At 54.7% G+C, this 12,701-nt stretch overlaps 3 protein-coding genes across 10 annotated transcripts in view; 2 read left to right on the forward strand and 1 right to left on the reverse strand.

Annotated features, from left to right (window-relative positions):
• Positions 1-580: 580 nt before the first annotated feature.
• Positions 581-4,289, forward strand: Hgh1 (HGH1 cochaperone). The gene is made up of 6 exons (XM_006989340.4): positions 581-1,258; positions 1,338-1,438; positions 1,561-1,659; positions 1,884-1,975; positions 2,052-2,174; positions 2,252-4,289. The coding sequence occupies exons 1-6, from the start codon at positions 690-692 to the stop codon at positions 2,402-2,404; spliced, it is 1,137 nt and encodes a 378-aa protein (XP_006989402.3). The 5' UTR covers positions 581-689; the 3' UTR covers positions 2,405-4,289.
• On the reverse strand, positions 3,639-6,596 carry LOC102916021 (testis-specific serine/threonine-protein kinase 5-like). Of its 6 annotated transcripts, none has more exons than XM_042264771.2 (8): positions 6,131-6,596; positions 5,686-5,793; positions 5,283-5,485; positions 5,144-5,199; positions 4,705-4,837; positions 4,509-4,624; positions 4,000-4,131; positions 3,639-3,910 (listed from the first exon to the last, which is right to left on the reverse strand). In XM_042264771.2, the coding sequence occupies exons 1-8, from the start codon at positions 6,332-6,334 to the stop codon at positions 3,639-3,641; spliced, it is 1,224 nt and encodes a 407-aa protein (XP_042120705.1). In that variant the 5' UTR covers positions 6,335-6,596. The 6 variants fall into 6 exon arrangements, with proteins under 6 accessions (XP_042120705.1, XP_076412282.1, XP_076412281.1 ...); XM_076556167.1 differs by having other exon boundaries at positions 3,639-3,915; positions 4,415-4,624; XM_076556169.1 differs by having other exon boundaries at positions 3,774-3,910; positions 4,415-4,624.
• Positions 6,597-11,181: 4,585 nt separating this feature from the next.
• Mroh1 (maestro heat like repeat family member 1) overlaps positions 11,182-12,701 on the forward strand; it is an 80,056-nt gene continuing 78,536 nt past the window's right edge. The window contains exon 1 of one of the 3 annotated variants that reach the window (XM_006989346.4): positions 11,182-11,435. The gene's annotated coding sequence lies outside the window, so the exon portion shown is untranslated. Of the gene's footprint in view, positions 11,436-11,698; positions 11,723-12,701 lie in introns of those variants that run through there. The other 2 variants (XM_006989345.4, XM_076556171.1) reach the window with 2 other exon arrangements.

The following is a 12,701-nucleotide window of genomic DNA, read 5'->3' on the forward strand; positions in this document are numbered from 1 at the left end:
TCTGTCGCCAGGCTCCCCCAAACCTGCAAACTAGACATTCACTAACCAGTTCGCTTTGTGCAAGCCTGTTTGACCCAGGCTTCTGTCATTGAAGACTCCTGACAAATGCCCCGAAGTTGGCCTCTCTGTAAAGTCTGGTCCAAAGCTGCCTTCTCACCGCGGAGTCCTGCGCTATCCGGTTCTGAACTCGGGGCTAATGGACAGCAGCAACAGTCTGGTGACCCCCAAGGGCCCGCCCGGGCTTCCGAGCTTCCAACTCGGCGTGCTGGCCGCGTGGCTGGTTCTGATGCCGCTGCAGGCAGAGCAGCGGATGTGAAATCAGTTTGGCTGGGCAAGCAAACAAAAGACAGTCGGGAAAGTCGCCGCAAGGACTTAGATTTTTTTTGTGTGGGGTGAGGTGGGGTGGGGTGGGGAGTGGGAAGGCGTCTGCACCACCTACAAGCGCCGTACAACCGGCCAGTGCCCTCACCGCCTGCGAGTGAGAGCCCAAGACCGTGGCCCACAATGCCTCGCGCCCAGGCCGGTCCCGCCCCCTTCAGCTGGGTCCTCAGCCTCGGATTGGTCGCGATTACTTCCGCTTTTCCGGAGGCCGGGCCGTAGCCCTGGTAAGGTGGACGGACGGCGGCTGAAGCTGCTGGCGGGCTGCGGGGTCCGGGAGCGGAGGTTCGGGGCTCTCGGGTGAGCGAGGGATGTTAGGGCAGGAGGCCGGCGCGGACACGGAGGCGGCGGAGCTCCTGCCCTTCCTGGCGCCCGGCGCGCGGGCGGACCTGCAGGCGGCCGCGGCGCAGCACGTGTTGGCTCTGACCGGCTCGGGCCCGGGCCGTACGCTCCTGGCGGGACAGGCAGCGCTGCTGCGGGCTCTAGGCGAGCTTGCGGTGGCCCCCGCCCCAGCTCCTTCCCGCGACGCCTCCCGCGCGCTCGTGAACTTGGCAGCTGACCCCGGCCTGCACCGGCAGCTGCTGGCGGCGGACCCGGAGCTGCCCGCTCGCCTGCTGAGCTGCGTCTTGGACCCTCAATGGCCCTGGGCTGAAGAGGTGGCCGCAGTACTGGCCAATCTGACCCGCGAGCTGGCGCCGTGTGCTGCGTTGATGGAGAAGCTGATGGCCGCTGAGCCGGCGCGGCCGAGTCTGGAGCAGCTGGTCAACGCGCTGTGCATGCCCAGCTACAACGCGGCCGCGCCCCTGCATTACCTGGGGCCGCTGCTCTCCAACCTTAGCCAGCAGGCGGAGGTGCGTGCTTTTCTCCTGGACCCGGACAGGTGAAGCCCAGGCGCCTGCGTGGGCGGGGAGGGGGTGTGGAAGTGAACAGGGACAGCAGTGAGTGTGGCCTTCCAACAGGTGCGTGGTCCAACGGCTGCTGCCTCTTACCCAGTACCCAGACTCCTCAGTGCGGAGGGGAGGAGTCGTGGGAACACTTCGGAATTGCTGTTTCGAGCATCGTAAGTGATGGGGCGGGGGGTGGGGGGTGGGGGGGGGGGTTGTGCCGTTGCTGGGTGGGGACAGGTCCCTCGGGACCCAGTAGACCCAATTCCTTGGTCCCTTGCCTTGTTTCCACCTACAGGACACCACACGTGGTTGCTCGGGCCCCAAGTCGACATTCTCCCCTTCTTGCTACTGCCCTTGGCTGGGCCTGAGGAGTTTTCCGAGGAAGAAATGGACAGTGAGTGACTCAGATTGTTGTCTCAAGGTTGGAAGGATACAAGCAAGGGGAGAGGGAGAATATACAGGTCTGGAGTCCCTTCAAAAGCCTTTATGGAGGGGGTTGTACACACACACACACACACACACACACACACACACACACACACACACACACACACACAGAGGCTCACCCAGGCAGAGCAGGGCTCAGGTGTCCAGCACGGCTCCCACCCTCACCCCTAGGGCTGCCTGTTGACCTGCAGTACTTGCCACCAGACAAGCAGCGAGAGCCAGATGCTGACATCCGAAAGATGCTCATCGAGGCCATCATGCTGGTGAGCAGGGGTCTGTGACGGTAATGCCTCTCCACAATGCATCTTGGTATCTGAGTAACCCGTCCCATCTCCCCAGCTGACAGCCACTGCTCCTGGTCGGCAGCAGATACGGGACCAGGGTGCTTACTTGATCCTTCGAGAGCTGTACAACTGGGAGCCGGAGGCTGATGTTCGAATAGCTTGTGAGAAGCTTATCCAGGTGAGTGCAGGGTCAGGAGGGCTGGAGAAGCTGTGCCCACAGCTAACGGGCTGCTCACCTGCTTCCTCTGTTTGCAGGTGCTTATTGGTGATGAGCCAGAGGCTGGCATGGAAAACCTGCTGGAGGTGCAGGTGCCTGAGGACGTGGAGCGACAGCTGCAACAGTTAGACCAGCAAGAACAGCTAGAGCTTGCTCAAGAGCTAAGAGGCAAGGATACCCAAGGGACCTGAAGCTCCTTTGGCCTTAGTGCCAGCTCCAGATCTGCCTTTGCCAGTGTTCCCACACGGTTCTAAAGTACATGCCCAGTAAATGTTGAGAAGCGCAAGGACACTGCCCAGTCCTGTGCCCCGTTGCTACCCGCAAGGATGCAAGTTATTCAGTGCTGCACTGTTGAGCTGGAGCTGGCCAGGTCCTGTGCCATAGCTGCCTACATATGAGGCAGGTAGGCGGTGGCCACTGGATCGATGAGGAGCCCATTCCTAGACCGTGCTGGACTGGACTGAAAACGCTGCAAGCCCTGGTCAGCCAACAAGAGCTTTTCACTCCTGAAGGATCTGGGTTGGTTTGGAGGTGCAAACAGTGCTATGAGCCCCAACCTTTGGAGTCCTTCTGCTTGCTTTGCCCAAGACCTCCTTGGAACACAGACCACACTTGAATCCTAGGGTCTTTCTAGGATGCTCTGCCCTTCCAGGCCTGTCTTTGGATCACTTACTGGGTAGTTTCCCCTTCGCTATCTGTTTCTCTGCCCCACCTGTGATACTGGCCCCTCCCTTTATTTTGGTTAGCCTCCTTAGTCCCATGTTGAATGGGTCTTAGCCATTTAGATAGAACCTGCTTCTCAGTTAGCTTCCTTGAGCCTCAGTTGCCTTTCAGGACATCCAGACCCTCCTACTGGGCACACCTTGCCTCCCTCTGCAGAAATTCTCCTGGGTGTTCCTGCAGCATTTATCCCCACACAATCCTACCCCCAACTTTCGGAGCCTACTTCGTCTACGCAGCCCTTCTTCCTCATTCTGTAGACACCATGGCAAGTCTTGCCCCGCTGTGTCCCCTTTTCTGAGCCACAGATCTTGATCCACCTGTGTGAAGCTTTTGTTTGCTGTTCCCTCTCCTCAGCAGTGGGTCCTCCCAGGTTCCTGGGGCCTATAGTCTTCATGAGAGTTTGTGGTATTCCGATCCATACCTCTGAGGCTGGAAAACTGTTTTGTTATGTGTTGTTATGCCATGGCTTGGTGTTTCATTGGGTACCATGAGTCTTCCTTCCCTCCATGATGTCTTCCGGGCCTCTGTTAAAGCTTGATATTCTCGGTACCTGTGCTGTGTAGACCTCTGACCCTCTGACCCAGATCCCAAGGAGGTAATGGTGGAGCTCTAGCCCAGTGAGGTACCCAGAGGCCACCTGCCCTCCCTGTGTAGACAGCTGCATCCTCAGCTCCACAGAAAAACATTTTTATCTGCCCACACCTACCCACCCTCAGCTGAGCAGATAGTGCCCAGGCATGTTCCTGTTGGGGGCTGTGGGGCATAGAGAAGTGACCACCTGCCATGGAGTGCCATAGCCCAAGACTGGCAGAAGCTATTCCTCTGGTGCAGGCCTCCAGGTGCTAAACGCCTGGGCCAGAGACACTCTCCTTGGAGATGTCCCGCCCCTGGAGGTGCTGCAGCTTTTGCTTCAGGTATACAGTATCTCTGCCAGACTCTGTGTGGCCAGGGGCTGTTGCTGACTGGGGATGCTCCTGTTCTGCAATGGACAAGGCACGGTGTCACGTGGAGTGTTAGAGGCACTTCCTGCCGCCCAACAAGTCCCCCGTGAGCCGTGCCCCACCTGGAGTGGCACCGAGTGCAGAGGAGAGCGTGTGGTCTGCGGGCAGCATCCAGCAGTGAGCAGCTACCTGCTGTAGGCCCAGGCGTGCACACGGATGCAGCTGAAGCAGCCCTCTGATCAGGTCCCGGCACCCTACAGGGGAGGGCTCGCCGCTGGAGCCTGTCAGTGACTCTGACCCTCACCCACTACTGCCAGAAATCACGGTGGCTACTTGAGAGGGGTCCTTTCTAGTCTGGCAAAGGTTTGGGGCTTCTGCCCATTATTAAAGGGGACTGAGGCACAGAAAATGATGAGGTATTCTGGACTATGTTAATATTCAGTAGGGTTGCTACTCCTCAGTTCCACCCTCAGCTCAGCTTCCCAACATGCAGTGTATGGGTGGTCCTTTTCCAGCCTGTGGGGTAGGGTGATATACCATATCATTCTCTTTGCTGACTGTGGTCCTAGTCTCTGGCTGCTCTCTAGGCCTGAGCTGGGGCCTGGAAGGAGGATGGAATAGTGTTGCTCACCTGAGGACAACCCTGGCTTGAAGACGGGACCACGACGAATCAGATGCAGCATGCGGTGGGGTTGGTGTTCTTTGAAGGGCAACTTCCCAGACACCATGGCATGAAGGATGATCCCTCTGGGGACACAACTTCCCTCAGGGTGTCGTCCCTCCTAAGCCCACCCATGGATCCTGCAGGGGTTACCTGGGGTACTCACAGGCTCCACAGATCAGCCTGCTCACCATTGTACTTCTTGCTCATGAGGATCTCTGGGGCCGTATAGGCCACAGAGCCACAGAAGGTGCTCAGCAGTGAGTTCTTGAGCCCCACGCAGTTGGCAAAGCCAAAATCTGCACACAGTATCCAGGCAGGGCAAGGCAACACAGGGGATGGACAGGTTGGGGACAGTGGTTCAAGAGGCTGGCTGTTGGGCTGGTGGGGTCGGGGTGGGGAGCTCTGAGTGTGTGTTACAAAGATGGGAGTGAAGGAAAACTAGGCAGGGCCTCCTGTGGACGCAGGCCAGTGCGTTTGGGCGTGGGGGAAGGAGTTGATTTCAGGCTTTCTGGAAGAGCTAGAGGACAAGAGCCTGTGTGGGACAGGAAGTTGGAGGTAGGAGTCCGGAAGGAAACTGAACTGAGGAAGCCGTGTGGGCTCACCTGTCAGCTTTAGGAAGCCCTGGTCATCCAAGAGGATATTCTCACATTTCAAGTCTCTGCGGGAGAAGGGGAGACGGGGCTGGGCTCAAGTGGGTCAGCAGATAGCCCGCTAGGCAGGTAGGCCAGATGTCGCCCTCACCGGTGCACAATGCCGGCATCGTGGCAGTGGGCCACCGCGCTGACCAGCTGCCAGAACAGCCTTCGAGCCTCTTCCTCCTCTAGCCCCGGGCAGCCTCGGAGGTCTGACACTGCATTGATATGCTCCAACAGGTCGCCTCGGGCTGCCAACTCCAGCACCAGGTAGGAGCGCTGACTGTTCTGGTAGGTCTCATATAACTGCACCTACCAAACACCCCCATGCCCCGTGTACACTGTCATCCCGAGGAAGGCCTGGGCCAGGACTGCTGGAACTGTCCCGTATACTAGATCCCAGTCGCAGGGGGAGCGTGGGCCCTGTATTCAAGGGCAAAAAGGAGCTTTTCCAAGTAGGGGAGGGGAGCCAAGCACGGGGCGGACAGCAGGCGTGGTGAGGACTGTCTTACTATGTTAAGGTGCTTGTAGGTGGCATTGAGTGATGAAATCTCACGGGGCAGGAACTTTCTGGAGTACTCCACTGGTGCTTCAGCCATGGACACAATCTTAATAGCCACCTGAGGAAGATGGGGAGTGGTCAGCTGGGTAAAAGCTCCTTAGAATAGGCCCGCTGTTCTTTACACACATTGCCGAACTTCTCCCAGGGCTAGGTGAGCAATATCCTCGAAAGGTGGTGCCAGCCCCACTTTCTTTTTGTCCTGGGCACATATATGTTTGAGGGGCTGGGGGACAGAGCATGGGGGAGCTGAGAAGAAATAGGACCTAGGAGGGAGGTCCCATAGAGGAAGCTAGGGTAGCTGGAAGGTACCTGAGAGGGTTTAGGACACAGGCCTGCCAGAACCAAACTGGGGTACCCCCAAGGAACCCACAGAGTAGGTGGCAGGCCTCCCTCACCATACTGTGGCGCTTGGCCCGCAAGTCAGAGGCTAGCTTAGGATTGTGCTTCATGCGCTCACGTGTTGCATAGGCTAGGTAGACCTTGGAGAAGGCACCAGAGCCAATCTTCTTGGAGGAGAGCAGATAACCATTGTTCATGCATTCTTGAACCTGTTCCACGAAGAGCCTCTCATCCAGCTTGCGCCGGCTGTTGCTCCTCATGGAGGGCAGGGTGCCGCAGAAGGGGGCTTGGCGGGCCAGCTTACTGTCCGTCAACAGTAGAGACACAGCTGAGATCTAACTTGTTTCAGAGGGCAGGGACTGGGGAAGCAGAGGGCCAGGTGGGACCTGAAGCCCCTTGGAGAAAACAGCCAGTTTTCTGAAGACTTAAAGAGCTTAAGGCTAAGAGTGTAGGTTGAGAGGCTGGGGGAGGCAGGGAGGCGAACACAGCTCTGGACTGATCGGAGAGTGAAGACTCCAGGGAACTGGGTATAGGTTCTAGAATAGAAGGTTCTAGAGATGCACCTGCATTGTGCCCTCAAAGTTATCATCTTTAGACCTGTCATCTCTGAGGCTGTCTTACTGGATTAGCTCTATCCAGTGCTGTGCTCTTTTTCTGTGGGGTGAGAACTCACATGAAGGGCTAAGCACTAGGGTGAGGCTTTTGTGAGCTACTCTACATGTGATTGAATATAAAAGACATTTTAAGGATTTATTTTTCATTATTTTTAAGTGTGTGTGTGTGTGTGTGTGTGTGTGTGTGTGTGTGTGTGTGTGTGGAGAGAGAGAGAGAGAGAGAGAGAGAGAGAGAGAGAGAGAGAGAGAGAGAGAGAGAGAGAGCGCGATCCCATAGAGGTTTTGTATCTCCTGGAGCTGAAATTTTAGGTGGTTGTGAGCCACCTGATAATGGGTGCTGGCAACCAAACTTGGGTCCCCTGCAAAAGCAGTATGTGTCCTTAATTGCTGAGCCATTTCTCCAACCACTATACAAGGCTTTTAAAGAAGTTGGGAGGAGTTGAGCAGTGGTGGTGCACACCTCAAGTCCAGCACTCGAGGCAGAGGCAGGTGGATCTCTGAGTTTAAGACCAGCTTGGTCTACAGAGCAAGTTCCAGGACAGCCAGGGCTACACAGAGAGACCCTGTCTCGAAAAAAACAAAACAAAAGTTGGAAGGGTTAAGTCCTCTAAGAATACAAAGAGGTCAAAAGAGATCAGCCACTGTTATATTCTTTGAGGGGGTGCCAAGGCCACAGCTAAATGAATCAGAAGTGGCAAGAGTCCAGGATCCTCTATCTTGGTCTTCCTCTCCTGGATCTTGATTTTTCACCCAGGCTAGAACTGCTGCAGGAAGCCTACCACCTAGATCTCTCTTCAGGCTTGAACACTTCAGGGCAAGCAAAGGCCACCTCCTCAGACTACTCTGCCAGGGCATGGAATCTGCCATCACTTCCCCCTTGTTTTGAACTCCAGAGTCACAGCTGACCTTTACCTAGCATGTGCCACATGCCAGTTGCTACTCTAAGTAGTCATCTTAGCTACATCTCTCTGATCATGTCTGATTCCCTGAACACTTCTGTGTGTAGTAAGTCTTTTTCTTTGGGCCACCAGCTCACAAATAATGACATGAAGACTTACTAATTATGAAAGCTTGGCCTTAGCTTAGGCTTGTCCCAGGAGCTCTTATAACAAATTAACCTGCTTTTATTAATCTATGTTTTATCATGTGGCTTTTTACCTTTCCTTCATTCCATGTCTCATTGGTGTCTCCCCTGGGCCTCAATCTCCTCTTCCTCTCTGTCCCTGGAAATCCTGCCCATACCTCCTGCCTAGCTATTGGCTGTTCAGCTTTTTATTACACTAATCACAGCAATACATTTTCACACAAATTATCCCACAACAGAAGTGCCAGAGGTAGTTCATACCCAGGATTTCAAATCTGAATGCAATGAAACAATACATGTTTTACAGATGATGAAATTGAGGTCTCTGCTGTGAGCTGGAGGAACCAGCATATTGGCTAGTGGGCAGCTGTCCTGAGACTATTCATAAAGGCCTGAAATATGGTAGAAGTCTAATGCGTCTTGTGTCTTCCTGCACTGAAGTCTATAGGTGGATTCGGCAGGCCTTTACAATAAGGCTTTGGAATAGCCTGGCCTGAGCTCTCAGTATTCTCTCATCCATGTTGTCCTGCGAATTTTTGGAATGAATGGCTTGTGGCTACAGTTCTTGTCTTGGGCAGAAAACATAGAAAATATGGACACAGTAACTGTCCTGTGGCTAATCTGGAGTTTAGGTAAAAGGAGATTGCTCCTGGTTATTTAATACAGGTTAGCAGTCCAAGAGTTGGGAGGTCTGTGGGTACATGCACCATTGGGTGAGGATGGGTGAAGGCGGGTGGCCATTTTACATGGAGAGGAAAAGTCATGATTCTGTCCACGCCCACCAGTGCCATTGAGTGCTGCTCTCAATCACAGCCCTTTGACCTTCCTGGTTCCCACCTGTGCCGGAACCCAAAGAGAAGCTAGCAACTCCCTTTCTTTCCTTCTTCCTCCCCTTTGTTTTTTTTTTAGGGCCTTGTTTGTTTGTTTTTGTACCCCTGTCCTGGAACTCACTCTGTAGACCAGGCTGGCCTCAAACCCACAGAGATCTGCCTGCCTCTGCCTCTGCATCCCAAGTGCTGGGACTAAAGGTGTATGCCACCATCGCCCAGTAAAATTTTATTCTTAACTGCATGTGCTTGTGTGTGTGGGGGGGGAGGTATGGGCACTTGAGTGTGTAAGCTTGTGGAGCTTAGAAGCTTTTTTTATTTTATTTTAAAATTTTTAATGTGCATTGGTGTTTTGTCATGGAACTGGAGTTACAGACAGTTGTGAGCTGCCATCTGGGAGCTGGGAATTGAACCTGAGTTCTCTGGAAGAGCATTGAGTGCTCTTAACCTCTGAGCCATCTCTTCAGCCTTGCTTAGATGCTTTGATTCCACCTGGAGCTCGAAGTTACAGCTGGTTGTGAGCTGCCTAACGTGGGAGAGAGCAGGAAGTGCTGAGCCATCTCTTCAGTCTGTAGCTGGAAGTTTCTCAGGTCCCGTCCCCCTCTCCCACCCCCACCCCTTGCCCCAGCCACTTGGACCCAAGAAAACACACAGAGGCTTTACATTATTACAAACGGTATGGCCTATGGCAGGCTTCTTGCTAACTAGCTCTTATAACTTAACCCATTTCTATTTATCTAAAGTTGCCACGTGGCCATGGCTTACTGGTACTTTCACATCTTGCTTCTCCTGGTGATGCTGGCCTCCCTCTGGACTCCACCTTTCTCCTTCCTTTCTCTCCCCTTGGATTTCCCACCTGCCTCTAAGCTGCCTTGCCATAGGCCAAAGCAGCTTATTTATTAACTAATGGGCACAACATATATTCACAGCGTACAGAAAGACATCCCCCAGCACCAGTCCCTTTGCATTGTCTTTGTCCTCTTCTCTGTCTGCACCCTTATTAGCCCATCAGCTCCACTGTGTTTTATTCAGTAGCTCACGTGCTGGGCTTCATCCTGAATAATAAGAGTAAAAATTAAGTTGTGAGCCGGGCGGTGGTGGCGCACACCTTTAATCCCAGCACTCGGGGAGGCAGAGCCAGGCGGATCTCTGTGAGTTCCAGGGCAGCCTGTGCTACAGAGCGAGATCCAGGACAGGTGCAAAGCTACAGAGAGAAACCCTGTCTTGAAAACAACAACAACAAAAAATTAAGTTGTGATACATGCTGGGCAGCTTGTGTGCTTGGGGAGGGAAAGGGTGACTGATGTGGCTGTGGAGGGGCACAGGACCAGTGGGGCATGTTGGGCTGTTGCCACAGCAGTGCCACTGCAAGGCTTTTCAGGCTGGAGAGGGAGTTGTCCCGGTGTGAGCTTGGAGAAGACCTCCTTCCCCCCTGGTCGACAGCCTGGTTAGTTCCCTCTGTTTTCTGACGTCTTCCTGGGCCATGATCCCATCTGCAGAATGCTCCACTCTCTTGCCCATATATATCCTGTCTTTCTCTCTGGGCTCTGTCCTCACAACAGAAATAGATTCAAGTCCCTCCTACTGTGGAGAAAGAATATCAGGTCCCAGTGTTTGCCTCTTAGAACCCTCAGCCAGTTGCCCTCCGGGACTCTGTTCAACCACAACTTGATTTCGACATCTAACATATTCTGTCCAGCCTGGATATGTGGTAGCTAACTGCTTCCTTTTTCACAACCGGCTCTTTTGGTTCTTTTGCTTTCAGAACACTGCCCACAACTTTCTTTTGTTTACACATATCTGGGTGATTTCAACCTCCGGTTCTTTGCAGGCGCCCAGTCTTTCTGGCATTTTCTCCCCGCAACTCTCTCAGGTACAAGCCCTTACCACCTTTGCTTACTTGGCCCCCAAACCAAACCCCTTCACGATGTTTCCTATATCCTGTAGTGTGCCTTATTATTCCTTTACTTGTTTATTCACCTCTTTCCAGGCTTAGAGGCTTTGGTTTCACCTGGAGCTGGACATTACAACTAACTGTGAGCTGCCCAGGTGCTGGGACATGATCATCCTGATTCCCAAGGTCCTGTGGCTATGTTGGATATGTACCTCTGATGGGCATGGGCATATATATGTACCTGTTGTTTAGGGGTCCGTGAACTAGGTGTTTAGACTGTGACAATACCAGGTGTGTACCCAGGACACCTGCACCAAGTGTGCTGCGGCTGTTGCTTCTCTCTCTCTCTCTCTCTCTCTCTCTCTCTCTCTCTCTCTCTCTCTCTCTCTCTCTCTCTCTCTCTCTTGTTGTTTTGTTTTTTTTCCGAGACAGGGTCTCACTTTGTAGCCCTGGCTGTCCTGGAACTCAAGTCTGTAGACCAGGATGACCTCCAACTCATAGGGATCCACCTGCCTCTGCCTCCCGAAGGTGGGGGATCAAAGACGTGCACCACCACACTCGGCCGCTGGGGCTTTCTGCTCTTGCAAGCGGATCCTGACTTGTCTCGTGAACAGCGCTTGCGCAGACGGCCCCTGGCGCAGCAGCAGCCCTCGTGAAGTGGTCACCGGACCGCCGTGGGGACTCAGCTGAGTAACAAGGAGGAGTCAGTGTACCTAGGCGCGCTAGGGCGTGGAACGTGGGGGCGGGGCTAGCGTGAGGGACAGAACCCTGACCAGTGAGCGTGGAGATCGCACGGAGGCGGGGCCAGATTGCCGCGCGCCAGGCCGCAGTTGGCCAGAGGGCTGCGGGGACGGGCTTGGCGCGCAGCTCCGCCCACTGTGGGCCGCTTAGGGCACGGAGGGCGGCTCCCTGGCTGTGGCGGCGGCGGCGGCAGCTCCTCAGGTAAACGGCTTGTTGAGGCTGATCTTTGGTGGCGGAGGCCAGGCACCTTTTGGGGAACTTGGACCAGAGAGCCTGGGGCCTCCCCTTCTGCCAACAGCACGAGGAGCTGTGTCGGGAGGCGTCTCCCCAAGGTCAGCGGGCCGGTGCCAGGGGTCCTGGGAGCTCCCAGGTGCGCCCGGTGGGCCCGGCTCCGCGCGTTACACCTGGAAGAGACCTGGGAGCTTGCGATTCAATTCTTCCGCGTCAGACATGGGCGCGTGGACCCCGGACCCTGTCCCTGCTTTCTGGTGGGTCGCATGGTCCGTGTTCTAGCCCCTTCCGGGATCTCGGTGGTTCCCAGACCCTGGTCTTCTCTGCCGTAGGGCTACGTGTCGGTGTCTTTGAGCTCCGCAGCTGGGCCACCCGCATTTGTGTCTCAGAAAACGGAGCCTTCATCCGGAGACTTGCAAAACCAGTGCGTACGGCAGCCACTAGTCTTTCTCTGTTCTCTTTTCGATTAAAGGAGGCGGTCTAGAGCAGGAAGGTGAATTGTCCAGAGTCACGAGGATAGCTGGCCCTAGGGAGAAGGCCACACTCAGCAGAGCTGTAGGGAGTATAGCATTCAAACAAGGTGAGAGCTAAGTGGGGTTGAGCCAGAGCTGGCCCTCCAGGTTTGGGGTTCCGATTTTCCTGCAGTTACCCACTCTGCTCTACTCTGTACGGAGCTCAGGGTAGGTACTGGATGGAGCCATAAAGTCAAGTACAGTGAGTAAGCAGAAGAGGTGCTGGAGAGGGATAGAGGTTGGCATCTGGAGACCTGGGGATGTGAGCTGGAGCTGCGGTGGAGGCAGAGGCCAGCTTGGAGGAGCTAGCCTTGGCTGGAGGCAGGAAACACTTTGGAAGGGAATGGTGGTGGAAGTGGAGATGAAATGGATGGACAGCTTGCGGTCCTGGCTTTTGACCCAGTTAATTAAATGGTGAAAATTCATGAAAACAGTTACCTGGGGCAGGGCAGGGGTAAAGACGATGGGTGAAGTCTTAGCTGCCCTGTTGGACTTGAGTGGCCATGGTCCTCGGGATGGAGACCCCCAAGCAGACGCAGGGCAGGTGGGGCATGAGAGCAGAGACCCTATGCAGATCCCTGCTTGTGGGGTAGTTCATTGGTACATGTGTTTATGACTGTGCAGTCTCTGTACCTGCAGGCCCTGGAGATGCTTCTCCCAGAAATCTTTGCTCTTAGACCTTAGGCTAAGATGAGTGGCCCAGCTGTGAAGTGTCTTTCTGGCC

The sequence above is a fragment of the Peromyscus maniculatus genome, chromosome 20 (assembly GCF_049852395.1).
Source record: "Peromyscus maniculatus bairdii isolate BWxNUB_F1_BW_parent chromosome 20, HU_Pman_BW_mat_3.1, whole genome shotgun sequence".
NCBI classification, from domain to species: Eukaryota; Metazoa; Chordata; class Mammalia; order Rodentia; family Cricetidae; genus Peromyscus; species Peromyscus maniculatus.